Here is a 27,862-nt window from a genome sequence, read left to right on the forward strand (position 1 = left end):
ACTCTGACCTGTTCCAGTGAAAAGCTGCCAAGCAGAATTATGTCATCCTGAACATCTCTCTCAAACTGTTCGATATATGAAGGAATCACTTCATCTTCAAGCTCCCTGTGAAGGTCACATGCCTTACTGGAGTTGACAGGCATCACGGAGTCTAGAAAATCTTCACTGGCGACATGGGCTGCTTGAAACAAAAGTAGCAGATTGTCTGTTAGCAAATGGGATATCATTCACTGGTTAGTACCTTCTCAGTTAACATGTTAGGCCTACCAACATTTTAGGGCAATTCATGCCATAAAATGAACAGTAATAAATAGCAGGGGTAGAAGAATGGATAGGTCCTCAGTCCCATTACCAGGAAAACTCTCCTCAAGAGCAACACCTGCATACAGGGACAAATTTATCACATGCAGCTTGTTCCTTAAACAGTTTTTGAAAGGGATGCTCTGCATTTCCACAGTCACTTCCCTCCCCTGCAAAACTTAAAGGAATTGGGATTTGGAATTACTTTGGCTTTCATTCCTGAGGAAGAGGGATTCCTCCCTCAGGTGTGTTCACGACTGAGGAAGAGGAGGAATAATTGCAGCTGAAAGGGAGTTTAGGCAGAGACACACCAAGCATTTCATCTTCCTCCCACTCACCTCGGCGGAATGGATTCCTCCCTCAGGTGTGTTCACGCAGCTCCTGCCTAATTAATTGGGTCCGGTTCTGCTCTCACCCACATCATTCCCCTGATTTCACTGTGGTGACATATGCAGAACCAAAGGGCACATGCTGCACATAAATGAACTAAATCCCATTCATAAAGTTGACCTTAAAGAGAAGCAATGTCTTTTTTTCAGTTTAATTCATCATGTTATGTAAAAAATAAACCTTCTCACTGATATTTGCTACAGTAATAATACTGTTTTGGATTGTAAATAATAAAGACTACTGTTTTTTCTCATTTCTCCACATTAGGATCACTAAGAAATTACAGATATCAGGTTGTCCACATCTGACTATCTTTCTTGTCTCATATTTATCTAAGTGCATGTTTTTATAGTTGTCTGTGCCTTTCTCTGCAAGAAACTGCCATATCCAGTTATTTGGTTTTCTCTTTGTCCATCCTAAGACATGAAAGCAGTTAAAAGATTCTTTATTCTTCACTCCCCTTTGAAGTCTCCCATTCTCTAATGAAGACCAGAAAAGGAAAGATAAAACTAAGGCTATTAAAATTTTCAGTTTTACTCACTATTCATTGTCTAATGACTTTAATTGTTGAGCCTCCCGAGTACTTAAATCACCTCGGTACCACCAACACACAGGAAGTGGGGTGGGTTTTTTTTATTTAATTACAACAGGATACAACTCAAAATCATGTTGGGGGAAGTGTACAGTAGATATAAACAACCCAAACCATTACCTTAGGGTACACAATCTCTTCATGTAGCATCTTACAAGACTAATGAAAAGTGATTTGACCTACAACAATTAACTGCAGAAACAAAACAATATTTACATTTAAATTTACTGTAACATTAAGGGTTTGGCTAGGAAAGAGAAAACCCAGGAAGTGCTGGAAAAGGAAACATTGCCAACAGCAGAATGTGCAGCATCCCTTCTTCCCCTCAATGCTGTGCTGTATGCAACGGGCCATATGCTCAGCTGGCATAAATCAGCCACTGTACTGTTTTCACAGCAGCAGTGCAAGTTTGAATCCTGAGAAGACTGTGCATTCCTATCTCAGGATGCTCTGGGTATGGAGAAGGAGTCCTCATATATCAAAAAAAAAAAAAAAAGGAATAAAAACATTTGGCTCACAAAAATGACCATGCAGTGATTCATCAAAAAAAAAATCCCTTTTTTGTTTGTTATTACTGCATTTGTGAGGTGCCGTGTCAAGTGAACTCAGTGTTGGTGGAAGACACTGGGCTCATTAGCACATGTTTTGTGGAAAAAGATCAAAAGAAGAGAGAGAACATTTTCAAAAGCCCTTTGAGGGAACTAAATGCTAAAAATACAGAGGTAAATTATGACTCAGATTTTAAAAATATTTGTTGAAAAGATACATATGCTAATTTAAGCACACTTTAAAAAACTGTTGATTTGCCTGAGCTGGAGAAAGGGACAGAACAGGGTTGTTCAGCTGGTCTGTTTCTTGCATTCTGGCTTTGCAAAGAGACCTCTGAAACTCAGTCACAACATGAGGTTGCTCCTTGTCTGAATTGACGCACAGGCTACAGACTTGAGCTGCTGCCCCAGAGCAACGCTTGACCAAAACATAGTCTTGCTTTACAGAAGTCAGCACAGTGTTAAAAATGTTAATACTTTGTACACACTGGAAGAAATGGCTGAAAATTTGTGAGGAAATTCACTGATAGATTGATAAACTAATTAAAAACTGTCTGGTTCAAGTTGTTAGCATCTGCATCAAACTTTTCATTGCCTCGGAAATACTGTCCACATAGCTTAAATCACTTCTACTTAGCATATGCTGTATTTGCAGATGCTGTGTTATAATTAAAACAATCTCTCCGATATTAACTTGGCTGAATGTAGTTTAATTCACGCCTGCATGTGTCCATCAGATAGCAGTGATTTATATACTGAGGTGGGAATTTAAACAGCAGGTTCACCAGCAGACTACACCTCAGTGTGGGTTTGAATGTATAAAGCAGCTATAAACTCCACAAGGAAAATGCACATTGGCTGCTTGGTTCTAGAATACACCGTGTATAAGTTGTAGCCTAAAAAAGTATGCCACCAAAGGCTTATGCATCAGTTTCAAACAACTAAAGTTCTGCAAAATATTGCACTTCAATTTTTCAGTTGTCGACAAAGAATAGTATAATAGAAGGCATTTTTTATGGTATTCACCTAGCATCATTTTAGATGTGCATAGATCACAACTCTATATTGTTTGAGAGATTTTATCCCTAGATAAAAAATATACAGTCTACATCTTTCTCTAAAAAACAACCAACCAACGTTGCCTTTTAAGGTGCCTTATAATACGAAATAACATGTACCGCAAGAGTGACCAACAGGTTACTCAGTGACAAAATGCTTTAAATATACAATTACATAAATTCTGAGCCATGTTCTTTCCTTTCCTTTGGGGATCATCTATTAATTAGGACTGTATGACTACGTGATTTTTCAGCTCAGTGGTCAAATGAAGAAAAGAAGCAGTTCTGTAAGAGCGAAACCAAATGAATCCCAGTATTCTATGGATTTTCTGATGTCTAATAAGGGTCAAACTCCTATATTAGCTTTTCCCTCAGTGGAGACATTAATAATGCTTGTCTGCTCTGCTCAGCTGCCCACTTCCATAAAACTGGTAGGAAATTCAGAGCTGTGAGACTTGTTCTTTGTTGAAAAAAAAAAAAAGGTTTGGAAGTGAACAACAGGTTCAAGAAACAGGAAGGAGAAACACAGGCAGAAAACAATACAGCCCAATATATGCACGCAGAGGTGGAGGCTGCACAAACCCTTCTTTCCCCAGGAAATTTTGCTCTTTTCTGAATTTTATTCACCCAAGCCAAAAAAATTGAAAAATTCACCTAGGATGGTGTACAATATTCACCACAGGACTAGCTCTGATGCCAGTCATGGCACTTTTAAGAAATAAAAGCACTGAGGCAACACTCAAGACACAAGACAGCAACAGACTACAGTGTGTCTCCCCCACTCACCACCTTAATGTCTACACAGGGGGCTCTAACATGCTCCTTGAGTGTGGGACATATGTGTTAATGCATTTGCTTGCCCTTGAATCGAACAGATGAGCTGGCAGCTCAGCAATCTCAGCAGCCTCAGCGCGAGATCACCATCCACAGAGCACACCACATATATTCAAATGGCTTTGGATAGATGAGAGCTTTGAAGCCATCTCACACACCACATAGCCAAACAGTAAGAAGAGTATCTCATGGTCACTTGATAAAATGACTGGGAGAGAAAGATATTTTTAGTTCGAGCATACCTGGTGAGATTAAATTATAAGCATTTGAGATCAGTGAAACCTTATTTCTCTCTAAATATGGTATTTGCTACTATCGTCTGTAAAGCATGTGTTCATCTTAACGATATTCATTAATGTTACTTGTAACATAACATAAAGTTTTAGAGCACCTAGCTGAAGGAGAGAGTAAACACTGATGGAGGGGAAAGGCTCCCCCTTCAAACCCTGGTTTCCTTGCTTAGAACTGGACAAATACACATGGTGCAATTCGGTTCACTTATTTTAGCCATGCAAAAAGGAATGGCCAAGAACATTCTAGAGCCAAAGGAACAGCGCAATTTGTCTCATCAGATAAGAGGTGTCTAGGCTGAACCACTGCCTAGATGTGCTTCTCCGTCCCACTCATACCAGTTTGGGGGAGCCCCAGAATCTAACTTTTCTGAAAGCTAATGGAAAGGGTACTGGAACCCAACCCTAGAGCAGACTGTAAAATTATATCAGGACATTTTCCTTAATCATACAGAGTTATTTTAATGATAAAGCTACTGAAGAATATGAAATGCTATAAATATTTGCAGATGAGGACTATGTTAAGTACCACAGATAAACACCTCATGTCTACTACAGAAATAATGTAGACTTCACAACCACGTTTGCTTTTATTTTAATCTATGTTGTTGCTGGATAAAAGCAACAATCAACCACCAGCACTGTCATAATCTTTCTCAGCGATGCAGAGCTCTACATTAACATGCAACAATAGAGAGCTTGATAATAATTTGTCAAAGGTTTTTGTTTAAACTATCTGCATGAATTTAGCTGTGATGGTTGTACTTTCTTTTTCTAACATTTAAGATGAGGCAAAATGGGTTTCAAAGACATTTCAGATATGACCTGTGCCAATTAAAGTGATTTTGCAACCCTAGGCAAATGAAAATGTTTGCATCTTCTAGAACAAAGTTGCTCACAAACTAAACAGTCATAAAACATGTTGCAGCTCCTGGAGCTCCAGTGCCGTAGGCAAGCACCTGCTCTGTCTCTCTGATAGAGTAGGTCCTGTGTATAACTGAAATACAAGAGGAAACTTCATACAGATACAAAGAACAGAAAATACTTTTGCATAAAAAACCACTGCTGAAAAATAGAAGGGGGGAAAAAAAAGGGGGGGGGGGGGGGGACGGACGACAGGGAATACCCCAAAAATATGAAGGCAGCCCCGAGCCATGGCTTATCTATATGTCACTTCTCCTGGGATGAACCAGAGGAGAACAGCAGACGTGCACTTCATGTAAAGGCTGTGGTGCTAAGAGTCTCGTGAATCAACTGAGTGTTAAATAATGCCTATATATGTAAGTGAAGCTGAAGTAAGGCTGTTGGCTTGAGGTGAAGAAATCTCTTCTCCTACACTTCGTTGTTTATACTGTAGATGGAACATCAATTTTTATTTTCTAACAAAGCCACAGAAAACATTTTCTTACTCACCTGGTACGTAGATAACCTCAATCACTGTTACAAAACCCACACATCTGACAAATGACCCACCCAATTATGAGCTTAAACAAGGATTTAGATTTCTAGTTTTAAGCATATAAGCAATGATATTTCCAGTCTTCTTTCATAAGAGTGGAATTCAACATGCAATGAAACATCTTAGAGAAAGCATACCACTTAAGTTACACTTAAAACCACATAAACATGACTCAAAACAAAAACATTTGGGGAAAAAGATCTTATGGGCTCTCATTAAAACCCATGTCCCTTTTGCTTCTGAGTTCAAGGGGATGGATTACCCATTCTCCTCCCCACATCCAGACTCAAAAGTTTTATTTTCCTTTATGCAAATTATTTTGTTATTTACCTTGGAAATGCAGCATCTTGTTTTCTTCATCTAGAATCTTCATTAGTCTACCATACAGGATTTGCTCATCAAATTTCACAGGATCTTAGGAAAAAAAAATCAAACATCTATTGTTTCTTCCTGCAGTATTTCAGGAAACACTATTTTAAACTATAAAGAAAAACCTAAAAATACAGAAGTTAGGAAAAAATTTGACACAAACATAGTTTTCATAGTGCTCATTTCATAGCAGAGGTGACTGTCATTTTCTTCTGAATTATGACACTTTAAAATAAAAAATATGTAATCATATCCTTCTAAATGGTGAGCAGTATCATATCTTGATCTGAACTGAAACTGGTTTACTAATTCTGCTAGTAGATTATTGGTATTCAAATTGCCAGATGAATTCTATATGACTCTTAATAAAAATCAAAGTATCTAATCTCTTTTCTAATTTAATTTTCAATATTTATTAGAAATTTTAGCTTGTTATCCATAATACTAACACACTATCTAGTATGAGTAGTCATTACAGCACACTATGAATTTTTGATTTTGTGGCTGGTCAATCATTCAAATTTCCTGTGACATCTGCAGGTTTTAAAAAGGAGCAAGGGACACACATACACGTACCCATTTTTCATGAGACCTAAAAGAATCACTTCAAGTGTCTATATTCAAGGGAGACATGAACAGTTGGGACCGTCCTCTCCAGATCTCCCAGATTCTGGCTTCTCTAAGTTGCCATTGAAGACAGGCAGGTAGAAGACCAAAGAAATGCATATAAGGTATGAATTAAAGTACAGCTACAAGCGACCTTGGGTGGCTCTTTTTAAGTGTCTGATAGAATCTCAAATAATAAATTTTCTTTACTGTGAAACTTCAGAGCAAAATTTTCAGTTACACTGAGCATTCAAAGAGCAAGGCTTCTGCAAACCTCTTCTGCAAGTACAGAACCTTTTACATTTCTTTTAGCAGGTAACATTGAAATGTTCCCTTGGCAAGCGAGGAAGCAAATCCATAGTGGGGTGTCTCAGGGCATTATCAAGTCAGACAAATTTCCATAACAAATTTAATTTGTCAAGTATAGAAAAGATAATTGCTAATATCTTCATTTTCACAGATAACCCATTAAAGAATCCCATATGATGAACATATTAAAATTATATTTAACTCTGTATAATAAAGTTAGTGGCTGAAGATTTGCTTTTCACCACCTATTCTCTTTGGGCATTGGGCCTGACTCACAAGTCACAAGATAAGTATAACTTTAAAGCATGCCCTGATTTCTTCATCTTGTCTGCTTTTGTCTTTTGTTAGTGACAAGCTGTTAGCTGGAAAGAGGAGGCAAACAAATAGAGTTTCCAATCAGGGGATGAGAGGCAGGACCAGACTTCAGTTATAACTGTCCTTTTAACTCCATCCACTACATACAAATGCAGTTCCACTTAAACACTTCTGCAAGGAAAAGGAAACCAGACAGTGAGCCTGGTTTGTGAGTATCACGAAATCAAACTGGCTGAGGTGGGAAGGGACGTCTGGAGGTCATCTGGCCCAACCTTCCTGCTCAAACAGGGACATCTAGAGCCAGGTTGCCCAGGACAATGTCCAGACCGCTTCTGAATACCTCCAGGTAGAAGACTTGCTTTTGGCAAATACAGCATAATAACTGCTCTGCAGATGTCAACACAACCAACCTGAGACTAGTACCATTGCTAACAGACCTTTAATAAACAAGTGTTACCCCAACCTTTGAATGACATTTTTGCTGGGGAGAAAAAGGAGGAATGCCAAAGGACAACTGTTCACACATGGATTTCAGGTCTAGCCTGATATGCAGGTGACTACAGCTGTGTCTCCACTCCCACCCCCAGAACTGGGTGGACTTTCTCAGACCTTTCATCTGTTCCAAATTTAAAAAAAAAAAAAAAAAAAAAATCAACAACATTTAAGGTTAAGTGTGTATCACAGCCTCCGTGACTCAGGCAAAGAGAATATTTTCTGCCAGTGAAAATTGTACTTCCATGTATCCCGTATGTCACCACTCTATCTGTTCATGTTTTTAGGCATACAGAGACAGTTACAGAAGTCTAATCTGTTTTTCATTCTCTGGTTATGAAGCAGATCATGACTCATGGAGCCTATTCATAAGATGAACCAAGGCAGTACCAAGAGGAAAACAAAACAAAAATATCGTTCATTTAAAATCTCTGAGCCAAAGTTGATGTCCAATGTATTATATTGCAGTCCTATACAATGAATGGGGAAATTATAGGGTTAGATGTAATTCACCCTTGATAAACCTTGATTTTTTTCACCAATACACAGAAATTCAGGTTACTGACATGCATAGGAGCCTGCTTTTCTTAGTCACACAAGTTTTTGCCTCAAAGGTTTTTAACCTCCATATCCAAAGTTTATTGTGAATTTAAGTGACCTACTTTGAGACACTTTTTTGAGATAATTTGTTTTAGATTTGACTAAAACTTCATGCCTATAGAGTCTTTTCAGTACAAATGCGCGTAAGGTTTAAAAAAAGCGAAAGGCTAGGAAGGTAACACAGGAGACCTGGGTTTTGCGTGCTATCGGGTTGTTAGTGCTTAACAACAGGAGCTGGGCCAAAGCATTCAGTGCATACCTAAGCACTTCATTACCATGATGATGTTCTTACTTAAGTCCATGCAAATTCAGGCAGGCCCATTCCCACCCTTTTTTATCTAAAAACCAGGACAGCCAAGCAGAATTTCCTCTGCTAGACAATACCTCCTGGTTAATCTCCCTCATACTTATGCATAACTTCTGCTCTCCCAGCTCTGCAGAGTCACACCCTTCCACTCCTCCCTGTCACCCACAGACAGCAAAACTGGGAAAAAGAAAACCAACAAAGCCTCCTCTTGGGCTGGGAACTTTTGCAGACTCTGGGATTTCCTTATGCTAGGCAAACACTGGTTTCAACTCAGTGATAAAACTGCTCTCCAAGGAGGACTTTGGGAGCAGGGTTGCAGAAGAGCTACAGTTTAGTACTCAGTTCTGGATTATCTTTGTTAATTAAAGAGAACAAAGTGTAGACAATGTTCTCAGAGCATGCTTCGTTTTGCTACGGTGGTGGAATGAACACAGCACAGCCTCACTTTTACCCATCCATTAACTCACTGTCCTTGATCAAAGACTGTGCATATTGCCTATCGTGTTCAGAGCAGTTAGGGCTTATAATTTAAATTGTAAACTTCAATATTTAAATAGAACTGCATATGTGATCTTTGTCACCTCATTTTCATGAATGGAAAAGAATATTCTGACACTAAAATTACATACTTAATTCTGCCTCACCTTCTTCACTGACCTCCATCCCACACTGCCTTGGGTTTATTTCCTCATCCATCAACGGGTCAAAGTAATTTCTGCTGTATTCATTTCCTGTGGAAAGCACATGAAGTAAGGGTCAGCGATTATTAGAAGCACATGAACCAAAATGTTAATTTTGAAATCGACACCAGCAAGCAAAGGGGCATTTTTTTGCTACTTTATAAGCTTAATTTTTTTAACAAGTCCTCTAAGCCTACTAGTACTGCAATTATCATCTTGTGAAAGGTCAGAAAAGGTAATTCTGGAAACAAGTGCACTTTATGTTACTTTTGCTCAGGAACTAATGAGAAAAATTCTCAAATTTAGATGACGGAAAGATAAGAAAAATTTTAAAAATCCAGCCTCCCCAACGTAAGTCAAATTATTCTTGAAACACAATTTACATTACCCATGTTGCGGTGGAATTTGTGTTTCACAGCTGACCCCTCCAATTTCAACAGTTTTAAATTTCACCACTGAGGTTTCAATGTCTGGTGCATCTTTAATACTGTATTCAACCAGAGAAGTGTTTAATTACAGAGGAGATACTAGAATACTGCCTCATTAATCCAAACAGCAGTTATATTCAGTTGGGCTAAGTAACTACTCCAAGATTTTGATGGGATAAACCCACTAATTTTAGCACTTTCCATTTCAACAGCTAGTTTTATCTGCTCTTTAGAAACCAATCAAGTTTACCAAAAAAAGTAATTTGTTAGACTTTCCAAGGAATAATGCAGCATCTAGCTGCCTAGAGGAACTCCCAGTAAAAGCCAGAATAATTTTCTTTACACAAGGGGAGAGGGAGAGCTTTACTCTTCAAAATAAATCCTTCCTTCAGCACAAGAGCTACACTCTATTAAAACCATCCTCAAGTTCATGGGGTTTGCAAACACAGTAAATTATTTTCAAATAGACAAAAAGTAAAATAATTAAGTCTATGACAAATTTTAAAATTGCTTGAATAGACATAGATATATATCCTGGAATATATATAAGAGCTAAAATATATGAGGGTGTTAATTCATCCAAGATACACCATACTAGTCTACAGCGTATTTGTTTTAGGATCAAAAATAATCCAAGCAGCAGCTCCTTTTCAGAAACTAAATGAAACTTTGATATGAAACTAGGTTTAATTTATATTTCTGGACTGGCACATTTTGACTGTCAGTCCCTGTTCCTTCAATGTAGTAAGTACAAGAACTGAGAATTTGCTTTACCTTGAGGTCTCAATAAAGAAAAAATAAATGAGTTTCATTTTTGTTACTTTATCTGTCAACAACTACTAGGCTGGTATGAATCTTGGCAGTATGTAATCAAAGTCTTATGTACTGCAATAACAGAGCCATTCTACCTTATTCACTGTAATTGTTTTTCTCAAGCACAAAGCACCATGATGTTATATGAACACCCCTTCACATGTTGGTAAAATAATTCACCATGTACTAAAAGAGAAAATGATGATGCATTTCTTTATTCAATTACTTCATAGTTGTAAATGTAAATTTCTGGAAAGTATGTTGCAACCATACAGCAATACTCAGCTTTTTGCACAGTCTTAATATCACAATAGATTTATTGACTTTTAATACCCGATGTTCCTTTATCCTGTGGGTCTGGTGTGAAACTCTGAGAAGTGGACTTTTGGGCAACTCTTCTGAACAGACTAATTGGCATTCAGGAGGAAGTGTCATGTTATATTTGGGTCTGCAAGGCATGGAAACCATTATTTAAAAAAAAAAGGATAAATTGACAAATATCATTAAACAGATTGCTCTTTGGTCTTCTTTTTAAAAAGAAGAAGCTCAACCTGTCTTTGAAGAGTGTGAGGTATTTCATTGAGGGCTTTAGCTCTGTCAGAACGACATATAGCTGAAGACAGAAAGATATACGGAAGTAAAAAGAACAACCAACTTTGATTTCTCCAGAGCAACAACGTACACACATTAAAACCTGTGAGGTAGAATGAGTGGTAAATTCCAAAATCACCTTCTTATGTTGATTTTATAGATAACAAGCTGTTTTAAGTTGCAGGACTCCACAGAAGACTTTCAGTGAGGCTTTCTGAAGAGCCAAAAACACTGCAAACCTTAATTCACTGCTCTTGGGGGGTTTTTTGGTCTTTCCCTGCCCCCCACCCCCCCTCAGCTTACATACACCTTGAGAACTGGTGTGACCAGGAGGTCTGGGCAGGTCCTAAGATTTGTTGGGGGCAGGGGAAGTTGCTTTAGTTTTAAAATACAAAATTATCAATTTTAGTCAACATAACATACTGCCCAAGGCATTTTGCTAATAACATTTTGTGAGCATGTGAACAGACTACTAATCATTCCACATTTGCTTTTGAAAATATTTGAAAGTGTATAACATGTAAATTAACAGTCCACTATGAAATTCACATCACTCTGCTTCATGGTTTAAACACAGTAAAGTAAACGTTAATACAGAGCTGGCTTGCAGGTATTTTGAATAGTAGTGTATAGCTTGGTGCTTTCAGATAGCAAGTTACTTTGAATACCCGCTCCTACAATGACTTGGCCAACTTCAGAAACTTAGGTCTTTTCTTTGATCCAGAGGTTTGCTCAAACCCATTAACTCAATTTGAAATCCTATTCACCCCTCAAAATTGTATTATTTCATGTGGAAAACACAATGGATAATTCAGGAAAACAGAATTGAAGTGCAAAACCACAGATTATCTATACATTCAAATAAAAATTGAAAGAAGGGTGTTGGCACAACAGTGACCAGGTGGGAATTTGTACAGTTTAATTAAAGCAAGAGGAGTTGCTAATAAAATTAGCATAATCCTTGGACGCAGCCCATGGGACTGCACACATATTACTAGAACTGGATGAAACTCTAAGATGGCTTTTAAGCTTAGATGTCTGTAGTCAATTATACAGTCTATGTCCTGAGAATACGACAGAAATGGTATGACTGAACTGCACTTCTACAATGTCTTCTACTCTACAAAGAGATCAGGTAGCCCGTATCAATATCACGTCAAGGGTACAGCATAGAATTTGGATGACAGGCAATTATTCCATTTATATTTTATTATTGATCTAGGTTTTGAGTTTCATGAAAGAATAGACAAAACCCTATTGGATTTGTTAAGTGCCTTTTGACCAATGTAAAAATGAAGGAATTACTAATAGCCAGGTGACATTACTAAAAGCTTGAATAAGCATTTACTGGTGCTTGTTTTCAAAGTGATGTTGTGTTTTAGGGATAAAAGCAAAAATTTTGGCATGAGACAGCTTTCATTAGAAGACAGAACGCAGATTACAGTCGGAGCAAACTTGTTTTATTAAGTAACACCTCTCCTTTTTCAGGCAGCAGTGTGGTCAACGTGTGCCTCTTATCAATGACTTGATAGAACACTGCTGGGCATTACTAAGGTGACTCATAAAAGCCTTTTGCATAAGATAGAATAAAGCAGAGGCATCGCAGAAAGACAAAATTCCAATCTGAGACAACGTTTTGACCCAGATTTTTTTGAAACACAGTGATGCAGCCAGGAATGGAAAACGGTAGTCCTCCTTTCAACACAGCTGTCTTAAAGCATTGATTTCAGCAACAATTCCTATTTGTGAACATTATGATAAATCCTCATTGTCTCCATTCAACAAAATGAAAGTTATTTCCCTAGGGATACTTTTCATTTTACTTTGCAGACATGGCCCTTTGGGCAGCCCAGACATAAGGTTCTGTGCTAGCATATTTCCAGGTTTCTTTGTGAGACGATTATGCGATTGCATGAGCCAAAACAGCATACTGGGGTCAGACCTGAATCCCCTAAGAGGGGTGCTCATCTCAACTTGGCCAGCAAGAACCAAGACTTGGGACTGAGAAGGAGAGAGAAGGGTCCTACCTCCTGCTTTTCCAACTGCTTCACTTATTCACCCCTCCTCAGTTCATGGTGGGTCTTGTGACTAGCACTCCCGCTCACCTATTTTCATGATTCAGTACCTACATTGACAAAGCTTGATATCTGCAAGTTGCTTCTTTGTAGATACAGACCTTTGTTTCTAATCTGTACTTTGCAGGGGAAAAAAAAAAAAAAATCTATAAATGGAAGCATGGGAGGAAAAACGCCTGCCTCAAAAAAAAAAATGCTGAAGTGAAGAAAAATAAAAATCATTAACCAAAACTGCATAAAGAGTCATAGTTCATTTTAGCAATGAACTGGAAAATAATTTAGGAAACTGAAAATTTACAAGAAAAAATTTTGAGTTTTTATGCCAAAATTTTGTATCGCTAGATTTACTCACATCTAAGTGTTATGAAGATGTTAAAAATAAAAGTTCAGTTTTGAATAACATAGTAAAATGATATGTAATCCACAAAACAATATTAACTCTCAGTTGCCGTTTCAGCAAGAAAAAAAAAAGAGGATTATTATGAGTTAACCAGAAGTTCTACTTGTAGTCTGGATTCTTAATTGTCATTATTGAACAATGATGTATTTACTTCAGCTTTTGTCCATTACAAATGCTTTTGATTAAATTTATATAAGCTGACCTAGATTACATATATTAGATGAATGTCTTAAGACGTATTATTATTTAGATTTACATCTAACATTATCATCTATAAGTATAGATAAATATTACCTATATTATTTTAGATGTAGATCTAAAATAAGATTTCTGGGAAGCACAAACTTATTCCAAATTATCATCAGAGACATGGGGGGTAGAACATTTCAGAGAGAGCTTCAAATTTTCATGACTATCAGGCAGACTTCAATAAAAAACATGTATTAACAGTATCCTCAAACCTAACATCATTAAGCAAGTGACTGGACAGTAGATTATATCTTAAAAACACAACTTGTTAAATACTACCATCACTGGGCAACTTCTCAATCTTTACGTTTTAAAGGTATCATATATCATTTTTCTTATCCTCAGCAGACCATAAGGTAATGAGTAAACCACATAACTGTGTTTTATGTTTATACTGCAAGCCTTGAATAAACTCACTTGTCAGCTTTGACGGTATGCTGGCAAAGGGGCTGTTCACCAGCCTGAGCAGCACAGACCATGCTGCGCCTTCCCCAACACTTGAACACCACCACACCGCACTCACGGCACCCACATTTTCCCCACACACACACTACTCCGCTCCTGGAAGACTTACCACATTTGCTGCTGTTTAAGCAAAAGTACAGCATGGGAATTTTTTTATTTATTTTTTTCCCCTACAGGCAACAGAGGGCACTGTGCCAGGGGACACCAGTGCGAGACCTGCTGCTTTTCCTGGGGAAACGCTGTTGGTCGAAGGCGTGAGAAAAAGATTTACTGATGATGATGGAGTTCATTTAGGAACACTATTAGATAATGTGACACATGTCAGTGGGGAAAAATGGATACTGAGAGCTCCCAGGCTGGCAGGCTCAGCTAGTCCCACACTAATTCAGTGAGGGAACTTGCTGAATTTCAAGGGTCCAACAGCACTATTATGAAGCAAACAATTTCCAAGTATAATAAATTAGCCTTAAAAGTATCTATTCAGGCACCTTCTGAAAGAGTATTTCCCAATTATAAAAAGCATCCATTCTTCACAATTCTTTTCCCCCTACCTTTCACAAATTCAATTTTAGCACATTACTTGGACGAGTGGTACAGTATCCCTGTTGTTGAAATTGCATGCAATGGATCACGTTTTGCACACTACATTACACCTTGTGCCGTTCTGCTGATTTCAATTGGATTACACATTGTGTAATTCAACGCAAAATTACTTCCAATGACAACCCTTTTTATTCCTATGCATACATGGTGATCCATCATGCCCTGCATACCGGGTTTGGCATTTCCATTTCAAGTCCCTGTTGGAATCAAAAAGCATGGAACCACATACACAGAACTTGAATTATTAGATATAAACTTTGCCATTGTTTAAGAAAAAAAGGGTATGGTTTTGATTCGTATTTCTGGTCCCATCCTTTATGCAAATCACTTTGTCCAACACAAATAGCCAGTGTTGCAAGCTCCCATTTCATTCCTGTGCAGCACAAATGTGAGTTTCCCGCAGGTGCCTGTTTTTTTCATCCATGTTTACCATCTCTCCAGTGGGTAACTAGCATTGCTTTGGAATGAAATTAGATCCTGTTCAAAAAACTTCAGATTCTAGTTTTCTGTAAACTAACTGAATCTGATGCACTTGCTGATATTTTTATCATCAAATTGATATCCCACATGATTCCTTCAATAAAGCCCCTTTTTGGCCTGTGGATTGCCGGGTCAAGGTCCTCATGCAGTTAGGCATTTGAGAAAGAAAGGGCTTACATTGCCCTACTACAGTTGAACCACCTTTGGCACTGTTCCTTAGCAAAGGCTTCTCTCTGCTTTGGCTTTTGGTAAGGAGAACTGCTCTATTTACACTGGAATTCCCCGTAGGATGCATGCAGTACCATGTTAGGCACATCCAACCTAGCTCTGCAGCTACGAAGTGGTGCAGCAGCACACCACATAGAGATGCTAATTTACTCCCAGAAGCAGTACAGCCATGTTAATGCCATACTGTACCTGGGCTAATTAGAAGAATAGTTTCTGGTCTTCAATTGAATGAGCTTTCTTTCCCTCTTCTTTTTTTTTTTTTTTTTTTGTCTCTTTCTTTTTTTTCCCCCTCAAATGCTGTTAATCTCTGTGGGCAAATTTATTGGAGCATGATATGAGATGTTAACAGTGCCTGTTGCAGATGAAATGGTAGAATTAAGTAGAACTTTTGATTTAAGGAGATAATCTAGCTTTGAAAAAGATTTGAGTATTGGGGATGATGGGGGGGGAGGGGAAAGCACATTTCTTGTCATCTGGAGACAATTTTAACTGGAATCATCAACATTTAGGGTCAGACCACCTCTAGCCTTTGTACAAGTGTGCAGGATACAGGAGAAGACAACTAGATTTTCTTTCATCTCCCATGCAAAAGCCAGAGTACCACAGTCTCTGAAAGTGTCTATGCAGCCACCAAGTAAAAAAGACCCGTACCTGGATTCCACGGCTCACATGTGCAGTTGGCACCCCAGAAAGATCACAGTAATTTCTTCTGACATGTATTCCCCTCTATATGCTTGGGCTGGAAATTTTCCCTGTCTTGTAGAAATGTGATCAGTGCCATCCCACAGGGCACTTCTCAGGATTAGTTGGATCACATCTATGTAGGTCTGGGCTGTGGAGAACACTAAACACTACAAACTGGGATAAGCCACTTGCACATTTTCTGATCACAGCAGCTGAGGACAAAATGCATTGAATGTTAAAATAGATTAACATTTGCTTTACAGGCCTATGATAAAACGTTAAGTACAGTAGTCCTGTGGTAAGGGATTGCTTCTGACACACATCATCCAGCAGAGGTTGAGCAACTGCCCTCATAGTCTGCCATCAGCCAAAGATGGTGTATTCCTGTAGGTTTGGTGCTTCTGTCACGACAGTTTACTGGAAGCACTTTGCTGAGCAGAGACTTTACCGAGCCAGCCTGAACATTAGGGCACTCTACAAAGGATTTAAACCCTTCTGAAGAAAAAAAACTAAATAAAGAAAATAAAAAAGCCAATACTGGCTCACCTTGAGATCAGGTACGTGGCAATTGAGAAACAGATGGACATACGTTCCTGTCACTCTGAATTTGGATGATCTAATTCCAAGTATTCTTCCCAGAGAAATTTGTCTATTAGACCTCCCATTGGGATGGTCAACATGAAAATTTCTGGCAAAATTCAATATATGCTGATGGGAGGAAGGGCAGAAGAATTGGTTGGATTTAGTCACAAGAAAACTCTGAGTACTTTCAGAAACAAATATATTGCAGAGTTTGGCAAAGACAAAGCCACTGCTAAATTACCTTAATTTTACAATCAAAGATGTAAGAAATGAAGGTTATAGGAGTGACCATCAAAGAGTCAGCACAGAATCCAGAAAAGAAAACAGGGTAGAAGCCACTGTAACCAATTAGCTGGCTGAAAATCAGGAGATTAACCTGAACAAATAGTCAGCCAGTTCCCCTGAGTCACTCTTACATGTAATAGCAGTACCAGGTCTTCACCATATAAAGCAACGATTGGGAAGCATACAGCAGCAATTGCTACTCAATGGCCTGTTCCTGAACAGTGGTCTACAGATGACACTGATAAAATTTGGAACTGTGTCCATCACGGGAAATATGACAGTGTAAGACACAGAATGACCTAATAGACAGACAGATGGACTAGGGATCAGAGGTTTTATTTCTATTTCTATCACAGACCTGCAGGGTGACTGCAGAGAAGGCCTCATGCTCTGCCTCAGTTTCCCCACAAGCAAAGCACGCACTTTGAGTCACATGAATAGTTCCCACCAACAATCTGGTTTGAAAAGTGAAGAAGACTTTGGGGGGAGGAGGGGGGGGAAGGGTTTGGGGAAACACACAACCAGAAAGATTTCATCAGTTTCTTGAAAACAAGAATCAGTTCACAAACTCTCCTTTTGAGGAGATGTTCTGTTATCTGAGGAAAGGGAATGGAAAAGACAATATAGCACAAACATACCTGTGAACTAAGATATTTGGGGGCAGAGGCAGGCAAGTTGCAATACAGTGGACCTCTGCACTGGCTATTTAATCCCCAAGTGATGTGTGTTCTGCAGAGCAGCCTCCTGTGCAGACAGAGCCAAATCCCAGAAACAGGTTTTAGGGATTGAACACAGAGCTGGCTGTTCGCGGTCCTTCCTGGTATCCTCAACATGGAGGTGTATGAGAAGGCTTCCCAAAAGTAGGTGGAGGTTTTTCTAGAGAACACTTTCCCCTCCAGCAATTGCTGACAGAGGAACTGGCTGTGACACTATTACAAGGTGGAGGAAATGATAGCAACCCCTGCAGCTATTATTTGCTGCCAATAATGACATGGGTTATGGGTGGAAAGATAATGGAAAGGCAATGGCATCTCCATGCCCTGCCTTCAAGTTCATAGCCTGAAAATCCAGCCTGATGTTTATATAGTGTTCTCAACCTGTAATCTGTTAAATGCTGTGATTAAATAATTGTGCTTAAGGTTATAACTGCTTTTAAACTGTACAGTTTGACACCAAGCATTTGAATTGACAAACGCCATTCCTCACTGAGTAAGTAACCGAACCTAAGCCTAGGGGATGAGAGTTGGCAGAGCACCCAACGATTGTGAAGGGGAGGAAGCCCCAAGAGTAGTAATATTTTATTGTCATTTGGGGAAGAAAATAGGAGAAGAGTGAAAGGGAGCAGTGGAGGAATCTAAAACTTGTTTATTTTACGCAGACTGTGCTGTTGGGCTTGGCAGGCACGTTCCTTAAAGTAAGCAAGTCTGGCATGAAGTGGCAAAAGGACTGGCATTTTAATGGCATTTGCAAAGCAATGCCAGCGTGTGTGGGCATCCCCTCCTAGAGAAATAGCTTCCAGTGTGGGGTGCAAGTCTCACCTCCTAGGCAAAAAAGGAGACTTGTGTGCTAAAAATCTCTCCTGTGAACTGCACAGTGGCTCCTGAGAGATGAGAGGCAGGAGAGAAAGCTGCAGAAAAGCTTCCCCTGTGCTTATAGGATGGTGGCACTTTTCAACACCACTTGTGCTTTTGCTATGAGCTGAAATGATAGCAGCTATGAAAAGCCGCTAATGAACATGGAGCAAAGCAAAGGAATGAAGGGCTCAAGGAACAAACCTTGTGGGCTCTGGCAGTCCCAAACCACAACAGATTGCCACAAATAGGGGTAAGCTACCTGTAGACTTAATCTTCACTGTGAAACACTACCATTTATACATTACCACATTCACGTGGTACTGCACTTATCTATGCAGTTGGCTTTTCCCTTTCCCTCTTTAAAGAAGTATTGTTACACTTCAGAATGGGAAAAATTAGTCTGTGAGGTACCAGAAGGTTTAGTTCAATTTTTGTCCCAGGTTTCTGGACAGCCTTGAAGCTGTGGTTTTATTAACAGCCCTTGATAAATTTGAACTGGTCCCTGTGACTGCCAAACAAGTCGTGGCATAAGTTAGGCTCAAAATAATTTAATGCAAGGTTGGACCAGATGATCTCTAGAGGTCTCTTCCAATCTAGACTTTTTCTTATGATGGTATAAATGGATGATTATTTTTTTTAGTAGCTGCATGGCTTAGAGGCAGAGCTGTGTGAATAACTGATCTTTTGGTTAAATGGATGAACAGAAGGTCGAGGAGGGAGACAGCGCTGGGAAACAAAATTTTCCAACTCTCACCAAGCTTTACTCTTCCATTACAGAAACACCTAACAGTGTATCAAGGCATCGCATTCCAGGCAAAAGGTAACAATTTCTACTCTTTTCACAAAGATTATATTCAGTTAGGGTTTTTTGAACAAAATGCTACTTAGGATGAAAAATCAAAGTGTTTAAAAGCACAATTCAGTCTTTTAAAAAAATGTGTTGTTTTCTTGAGGGAACTATTAATGAATTTCTGAAGAGGCGACTGAAAGCACGGATAGTCTCCAGCGAGCCTGACTTCATTTTTTGCCAGATAGACTATTTCATTAAAAAACAATCAATCCCGTTGTCTGCTTAATCACTGTTCTGACAGACTGCAAAGGAAAGACGAAGAATTCCTGCTCCGTGCAGCGCTACACAGAGTCACATGAAGGCTAAATCGAAAGCCAAACCTAATTTTGCAAGGGGCCATTAAGAGCCACGGACTCTCCAGTCCCACAAGAATAAAATCTTATGGCAAAAAGGTCCAGAGTTTCAAAAGTGAATGTCTGAAGTTCTGCTCACCAGCCTGAACTTACTCATTTAGATGCCTGGGCTGGCACTAACAAGCAGCATTGTTGCTTTCGAGTTAATGGGAAATGCTGGGCAATCAAGACTTCTCAAAGCCATACCAGTTCCTTTGGTACCTTTGGAGGTCTCAGACCTTGGATGCACTTTTATATATTCATGGATGCACAGAGTCCACTTGAAATTAATGAGATCACTCTGTCTAGTAAGGGATTTTCTTGGGGTTTTTTTTGGGTTGGTGGTGGGGGTTTTTTTGGTTTTGTGGGGATTATTTTTAGGGTATTTAAGGAAGATTTGGGTCTGACTTCAGGCATTTTTGCTTTTAAATCAAATCTTGGCTCAATGGTTTCCTCATATAGCCCACAAAATGCCTTTACATTCTTTTCCTCACCATCTTCCTCACTGGCTTACTAAGTAAAAATAACCATTTATAGTATCATTCAGCAGTAATAATAATTCAAAATGGAGTAATTAAACAATGGGTTAAAAAGATATCAAACCTCTGCAAGAGGAAAACTGACATCAGTAAAGATCCTTATAGTTTGTTTGAATGAACCTAAATAATAACCAGATTTCTTCATGAGGCAGTGTATCTTTTGGGTGCTGCATCAAAGCATAGCTTAAAAGCCAGGATTGCTCCTCCTGGACAAGCTGAACGAACAGGATTCTGCTCCAAGTATCTGGCTGAAAAAAATAATGAAACATGAAGCAGAGGCAAGATGCTGATTGACTGAGGGCATATGGGACACCTAAGGACAACAATCAATCATGGATCTGTAAGCTGTTTAAAACAATGCTTGGGAGCCAGAGAGGGAGCAGCATCTGTGTGCTCAGACCAGCTGTGGTGCCTCTGAAACCCAACCTGACACAAATGATGGGGACGCACTGCTGTGAGAGCCTGCTCCCTGCGCCCCCCATTACAGGGATGGGCATGGAGACGGATCCCAGGTCACTAAATATTTAGACAGCCAATGGTTTTTGGCCTCCCATCCAGGGTTTGCAGGGCCACCTGTTTGGACAAGTCGGGAAGGGAACGCCCGGCACAGGCCAAGAAGCATGCAGGTTGGATGGGGAACACAACCACCGTGGCTGCATTTGAGGCTAATCGGGTTTGATGTCTCACCTCTTGGTTCAGCATGGGCTTGCAGCCCGAGTTTTTGTTGGTGAGCTGCAAGGGTGCTATCTGGCTTGTCATGTCTAATAACTTTCTCTTCTGAAGGCTGATATGCTGAAAGATCTGTGCTGCTGATGTTAAAAGCTGGATTTTCAATGCCTTCTGTTGCTGTTCTCTCTTCTTTTACTACAGAAAACAAGGAGGTCAGAAGAGCACATTATAGCAAAGTGTATTTCAATGACAAGCAGAAAATTCCTTCTAGTAATTCCTTTGCTGAAAGACTCAAGTGTATCGTCCTCAAATGTCGCCAAAACAGAATTAGGTTAAAATTAACTCTAAAAAAAAAAAAGGAAGAATAAATGATTAAAATAATTACAAATTGCACCCTGACAAGCAAGAGCAAAATTTCGCCCACAGCCATTTGTCTGTAATTAGTTAATTAATCCTTACACAAATTATGAGCAATAACTCATCAAGCAAGGCTCACCCATCAGAAATTCAGCCGACTTGGATTTCTTCTGCTTAGTTTGCTTCAGAGCCTTCTGCTGGAACTTCTGGAGGGAAATTGTTAAATGAATAAATTAGCTAAAGAACGAAGATCATCCTTTATGATCCACAACTAACACAGTATTTTAAATATGGGATGGCATTGAAATGTCATTTAATTTACATCTCTGCTAAAGGGGTCAAACACTAATTGAACAACAGAAGTGGAAGAATTAAATAAAATAGGAGAAGAAAAGTTAAAACAAATGCCAAATGAAGGTCACATTAAAATACTTTGTTTTTTCTCAGTTTTAATTAATGCAAAGAAACCTCAACAAATGAAGAACATTAGAAGACTTGTCTTTGCAGTATGCATTCAGAAGCAAGTGCTTTATTTCACTTGCAGAACTGCAGCACTTCATTTAGAAAAGTTTGGTTATGCAGCATATTTATACACAGACTTCCCTGACATCCCCCTTTCTCTTATTTTCTAGGCCCACTTATATAACCACTATTTGTTCATCACAGAGCAGCCAAAAATGAATGAGCTCTACGGTTCTGTACAAGGCAATAAACCAAAAATAAATCCAAAATCATTTACAGTGAGATGTCACAAAAGAGAGATCGCAGTCCAGGAGAGAGGGGGAGCAGGACTCATTACAATGATTAAAAGTTAATTTAATATTAGAGAAATGTCAACAACAGTTACAGCAAAAACAAATAGCAGGAGATCTCAGAGCGCCTAAGCTCTGACATGTTCCATGTCAAATCCTGTAGGAAAAAACCAAAAAAAATAATAATTAAAAAAAAAAAACACCAAACAAACAAACAAACAAAAACCAGTCACGTTGCTACCATCAGGAAGGCCCGAGTGCTAAAGATGTCTTTGTATACCACCTTGAGCAGCACTGGCAAGGGAGTCACATGTGGACTCGTGCATGGCTATAGATCCCCATAACAGACCCTAACAGTCAAAGCAAGCAGAGATCACCTAAAACAAAGCACATCTGGGAGTATTAATCAAAGCCAAACCCAAAATAAGAAAACAGTTCAGACCCATTCATTTTTTAATGTCACATGACAGTTTCTGAAAACAGCATTATTTTTTTCAAGCCAATTGCTTAATTGTCCAGCAATAAAGACCACTCCTGGCAACATAGCTCCTGGAAACTGTCAATACAAAAGGATTAATTACAAAAATCTTTGAAAAACTGTAATTTTTACAGCATTCATCTTTCCTGTTTGATTGTGAGAGTCAATTTCCAGTAAAAAACAACAATGCTTGCAGCAGACACAATCAATAAATCTGTCAAAAATAACTGAACCATAGCACTGACATATTAATATAGATATATTAATATCTTCATATATATACATGCATATAGACACACACAAATACATGTTAGTCTGAAAACAGTGGACTTGCTCTAAAATAAGACTACTACCCTGTTAAAAAGCAAATATTTCTAAAAATGACTAGACACATTCTGGAAACTATAATAAATAAATACTATAACAGAATTAGTTCCTACAAGCCACATACAGCACAAATTAAATTAATTATAATTTTGACAGGAGTTCCATAGGTTTGGAAATTCACCCTACTGCTTCTGAGTTTTTCCCAACTGAAAAATCTTTCAAACATACTTACTATCTCAGTATCTTTAGAATTTTATTACTCTTGAAATATTAAATATTGCTGTGTTCCTGCACACTATAACATTTTAATCGAGTCAGTTTTAAAGGTTCCAGTAGTATTTATAACACTGTTGTGTGATAATTTTTATGCTGTGTATAATCACCACAGGAAACCCTGAAGTTTATATTAACAGCTAAAGAAAACAACATCTAAACAAAAATACTGGGACAAATTTTCAGCCAGTATAAACAGTATACCACTGTAACTTTGATGGAATTATGATCTGCATTGCATTCTGTATATTCCTTCTATATGTCGGATTTCCCTGGCAAAACCAATTGCAGGCTATATTGATGACAGTCAACTTCCAATTGTTATAGTTTGTAAAACGCATAAGCTCTTTTCACAGCAAAGAAGAGAGAAAAGTATTCCTCTTTCCTTGGATCTCATAAAGCAGCATAGTGGGTTTCAATGTTTTGGAGTGTGTATGTGTGTGGGTGCATGTGTCTGGTTTGGGGGGGTTTGGTTTCAGGTTTGTTTTGTTCTTTGGGTTTTTCGTTTGTGAGTTTTTTGGTGGGGGGAGGGGGGGAGCAGTGGGACGGTGGGAAGGGGGAAGCGGTTGGGGTTTTTTACAATATCCAGTATATTTAGCACCAAGTTTAGCTTTTCCAGGAACACAACAGACTACATTCTTTAGCACTTCATTCAAAGACAAGTTAGTATTTTTAAGTAGTTGATATACAGGCTTGGAAGTCCTACTTTATTACAAGAAACTTCAAAAGAAATTATGCCCCTGTCCCTTAACACGATCAGGCTCTGAAAAGGTGCTTTCCATGAGTTCATATTTTTAGAATGAAAACAAAACCTGATTTTCAACAGCAGAGAGGAATTCTTCCAAGGTTACTTCTCAACATAACTGAATAACAGAGCATTTCAGTGGTGGCCTTTGTGTAATCAACACATGTTCTTGTCTTTTTATGTTTCAGAGGAAATTAGAAGGTACTTTCCTTTCCTACCTATCTCCAGCCAATTTCCTCATCCTTCTCTCTTTTACACATGAGCACCTTTAAGTAGTGTAAATTACACTCTTCCCCCCACTTCATTTTAGGTTTCTTTCACCAGCCCCACTACCTTTATGATACTTTGCCTTCTTATCAGAAAACAGGCAGGAAATTATCCAGTGGCATTTTATATTCACTTTATCATTAGTCACTACTAGTTAATTTATGTATTTATGCAAATTTATGTCTGAAGCAATTGTTCTTCATTCAGTTCACACGTACATGCAAAACTTAGGTTTCCAACAGCAAATTAAATGGAACTCTTTCAGTGACCACTTGCAATAGTTACAGGCAAACTCCAGTTGTGCGAGCATACCTAGATGAATGCACATCTGTACAGAAAACTGCCATTCTAATTATACAACATTATCCAAAAATAAACATAAAAATGCATTCTTACAAAAAAGCAAAGTTACACAACTTGAGGCCAGAGCCTCAAAGGCTGTGCTGGCTTACACTGGCAGTAGCTGTGGTCCAACCTGAATCCACAAACAATACGCATCAGACCTGTCCATCCACAACCAGCACATAGAAAGGGGATGTCCTTTGCTTGCAAAGTCAAGTTTAAAGGGTGATGCTGCTGCTGATAGCAATTCATCCTATCTCAAAGCTCCACCGCAGTTGATGAAAAAAAAAACTCTTGTCTTTCAACTTTTTTCTTTAAATGCCTTTTTACTCTGAGTGTGCTGCATTATGCAAAGACAAGGGGAGTTAGAAGTGTCTGAGCATGATGCAGACTAATCACCATGTCATTCAAAAAGTGACCTAAACCTTTAAATTACTTCTTGCATGCCGCTGGCATTAAAACGCGCCGCTTGCTTTCCAATACCAATTGAAACAAAGGAAAACCAGGAGTACCAGGACCCGCTGTACTTGGGTCTGTGGCAGAGCAGTGAGCTCCACAACAACAGCAGCAGTAACAGCGAGGGAAAAAACCCTCATTTATAACCAGTGACAACTAAAACCTATGAAGTTTTTAAAAGAATGTGATTGTTGTCAAAAGGAATTGGGTACAACAATGCTGCGTTCAGCTCTGGTTCCACTCAAAGCCGTGGCTGAGGGGCTCTGGGAAAGCTGCTGGAAGGCTGGTGGGCACAGACCAGCAAGAAAGTGAATTTTGCATACTGTACGGATCATCGCTCAGTTCAGGGCAGTCATATTGAATCTGTGATCAACCAATTGTGCTTCATGAAACCGTCAGCCCTCATTTATGTCTAGCTGTTTTCTTATGTCCTGCTGTAAACAAGCTCTGCTCTGAGCTGTCTTCCTACCCTTATCTGCTTACGAAGATCACACAGACAGACCTCATCAGCAGCCTTAGAGTTAAAGTTAAAGTTACTGCTTCCAGACAGCAGTCCCCATGCAAGCTGGAAGTCAAAAAGAAAAGCAACTTTGGAATGACAGAGTTTTAGTTCCTTTTAGGAAATACATACCTTAGATTCATACACATACTGGCATGTTATGTCTCTTTCATGAAATTAAATTAGGTGTTCCTAATATGAACAACTGTTTCTAACATCAGCAAACTAGCTCAGCAGATTCATCCATGATTTTTTTTGTAGGTTGGTTTTGGTTTTTGTGGTGTGTTTTTTTTGTTTGGTTTGGGTTTTGGTTTTTTCCCCTTTGGGGCCTTGTTTGAATACAGCCAAAAGAGAAGTAGCTGGAAATATTGTCAATCTGGTAGGGCTCCAAGAACCCAATAATGCCTGAAATGCTCTAAGGAGTGTGATGATGGTAAACAGGAACAGGTATGTTGGCTTCTGTTCTCATTCACTTCAGCAAGAGCATTAGCTTTTCAACATAAAGCAGAGCACAGTCTTCAAAGAATGATTCTCTCACATAAAAAGGGATGGAGCCTTACTAAAAACATATTCCTCTGTGAAAGCCAACACACAAATGCGTTAGTTGGTATTTACAGCATTTAATTCTTGCAACCAGCTGCTAAGTCCCTGTTAAGGCTTTCCTTTATGCAGCTGGAGCTGGAACCTTTTTCCTTCTCCTAGCCTATTACTTTGCCTATTTAAGGGATGGCAGCCAAAGAGAAACAGCTTGTAATTTGCACCTGTCTGCTTTAAGCACTCCACGTTAGATTTTGCAGAGAGCAAACTCTTCATTGCTAATGAGAATGACACTTAGTAGGGTCAAACATATTTTTTAGCTGACTCTGCAGCAATTAGAAAACAAATAAATTAATAACCACTTTGTTTAAGCCTGTTCTAGCTGGAGAATGAGGCTTAAAGAAAAGCCTTGTCTAAAAAAATTAGCTCAGTGTGTAGGTGGAAGACATAACCCCGTGTGTCTAGTCTAATATAACACCGGGCACAGTAGCTACAACTGAACCTGTATACTGCCCATGCAGGAACAAGTAGGAGACCTTTTGCCTCTTCCCCTATAAAATTCAGAATTGTTTCAGAAAATAACCACGTGCAAAGAATGCTTCTGACTTTCTACATACTGGGCTGCCTTTTGGGGGCTCACAGTACATTTTGCTACCTATAAGGTCAGGCCTATAAGAAAATTGTTCTCTGAGAATTCAAAAGAAATGCATGCTTCACTCCTGATCCAGAAATATGCAACACTGCCATACAGAGACGCGCTAGCTGGAACATACAGCAGCGAAGGTGTACCTCAAGCGAATAACCCATGTCTGGTCTTCCAGCCTTACATAAACAACCTTAGCATGCTTGCTTCTTGCTAGAAAAGAAGCATTGGTGCTTTCTGTCAACTGTGATATCATTTAAAATTACACTGAAAGAAGTAACAATTACACTGGCATATTAGTTGAGTTACTACGAAGCAGTCTTTCTTGCTTGCTCTTAAAATTGAAAAGCTCTCAAAAACTCAAGCTACAGAGCGAATGACAGGAACAATAAAAGGTGGGGGATGGGGAGGAAATAGAAAGGAAATAAAGTAAAACATACTATTTATTAAAGAAAACATTGGTGCTGCATTTTGATTTCCTAAATCGTCCCCATTTGTATTTCCTGTTTAAACAGTAACTATCATGATGATGGGTTAAACGAAGTTGAGATTGTCACAAACATGGCCTCACTAGTAATTAATGTAGTTTAATATGGTTGTTGGCACACATCTCACATGACAGATAATGTTCCAACATGTCACTGATAGGACCTTTCAGCACAGCTTTAGGAGATCTACCAGGCATTGCCGAGGTTGGTTAGGTCAAAGGGTTGAACCATGTGTAATTCAGAACAGAGGAGGTCCCACGGTCACTCCACACAAACAATTACACTACTTATTTCACTCCATCCCTTGCCCGAAATTCACAAGCCTCACAGTTTCAGCGCAGTCAATCTCTCTCTGCCCTGGGGCTATGAGCCACATGAAAATATGTGGTGCTGTGTTTATAAATCTAATCAAAAATAGAAACAGTAGACAAGCACAATGAGGTCCTACTATGGATCATGGGAATTCTCTAAATTCTGAAGGCACTTTTGTTTAACTTCTGTGGGCCTTCTCCTACCATTACATTGTCTGGTGCTCTCGTTAATCATTCCCTTGACTTGTCAATGATATAAAGGAGCCTACGCGTCTACTGACTTCCCTCCCATCACACTACAAATAATATTATGAAATAGCAATGCTAGGAGTAGCCTCTTTAATTTTTCTGTTTTACAGCGTGGGTTTTCTTCACTTACCTCTTTCTCCAT

The 27,862-nt window shown here is 38.9% G+C and overlaps 1 protein-coding gene across 1 annotated transcript; it reads right to left on the reverse strand.

Annotated features, from left to right (window-relative positions):
- Positions 1 to 8: 8 nt before the first annotated feature.
- Positions 9 to 27,862, reverse strand: OFCC1 (orofacial cleft 1 candidate 1; the record flags this gene model as incomplete). Its single annotated transcript, XM_010149309.1, has 6 exons — positions 27,851 to 27,862; positions 21,493 to 21,559; positions 21,015 to 21,191; positions 9,114 to 9,200; positions 5,802 to 5,885; positions 9 to 178 (listed from the first exon to the last, which is right to left on the reverse strand). Coding segments are annotated over exons 1-6 (597 nt in total), but the record flags the coding sequence as incomplete, so codon positions are not given.

This window comes from Eurypyga helias, unplaced genomic scaffold (assembly GCF_000690775.1).
Source record: "Eurypyga helias isolate BGI_N326 unplaced genomic scaffold, ASM69077v1 scaffold13133, whole genome shotgun sequence".
Lineage (NCBI taxonomy): Eukaryota > Metazoa > Chordata > Aves > Eurypygiformes > Eurypygidae > Eurypyga > Eurypyga helias.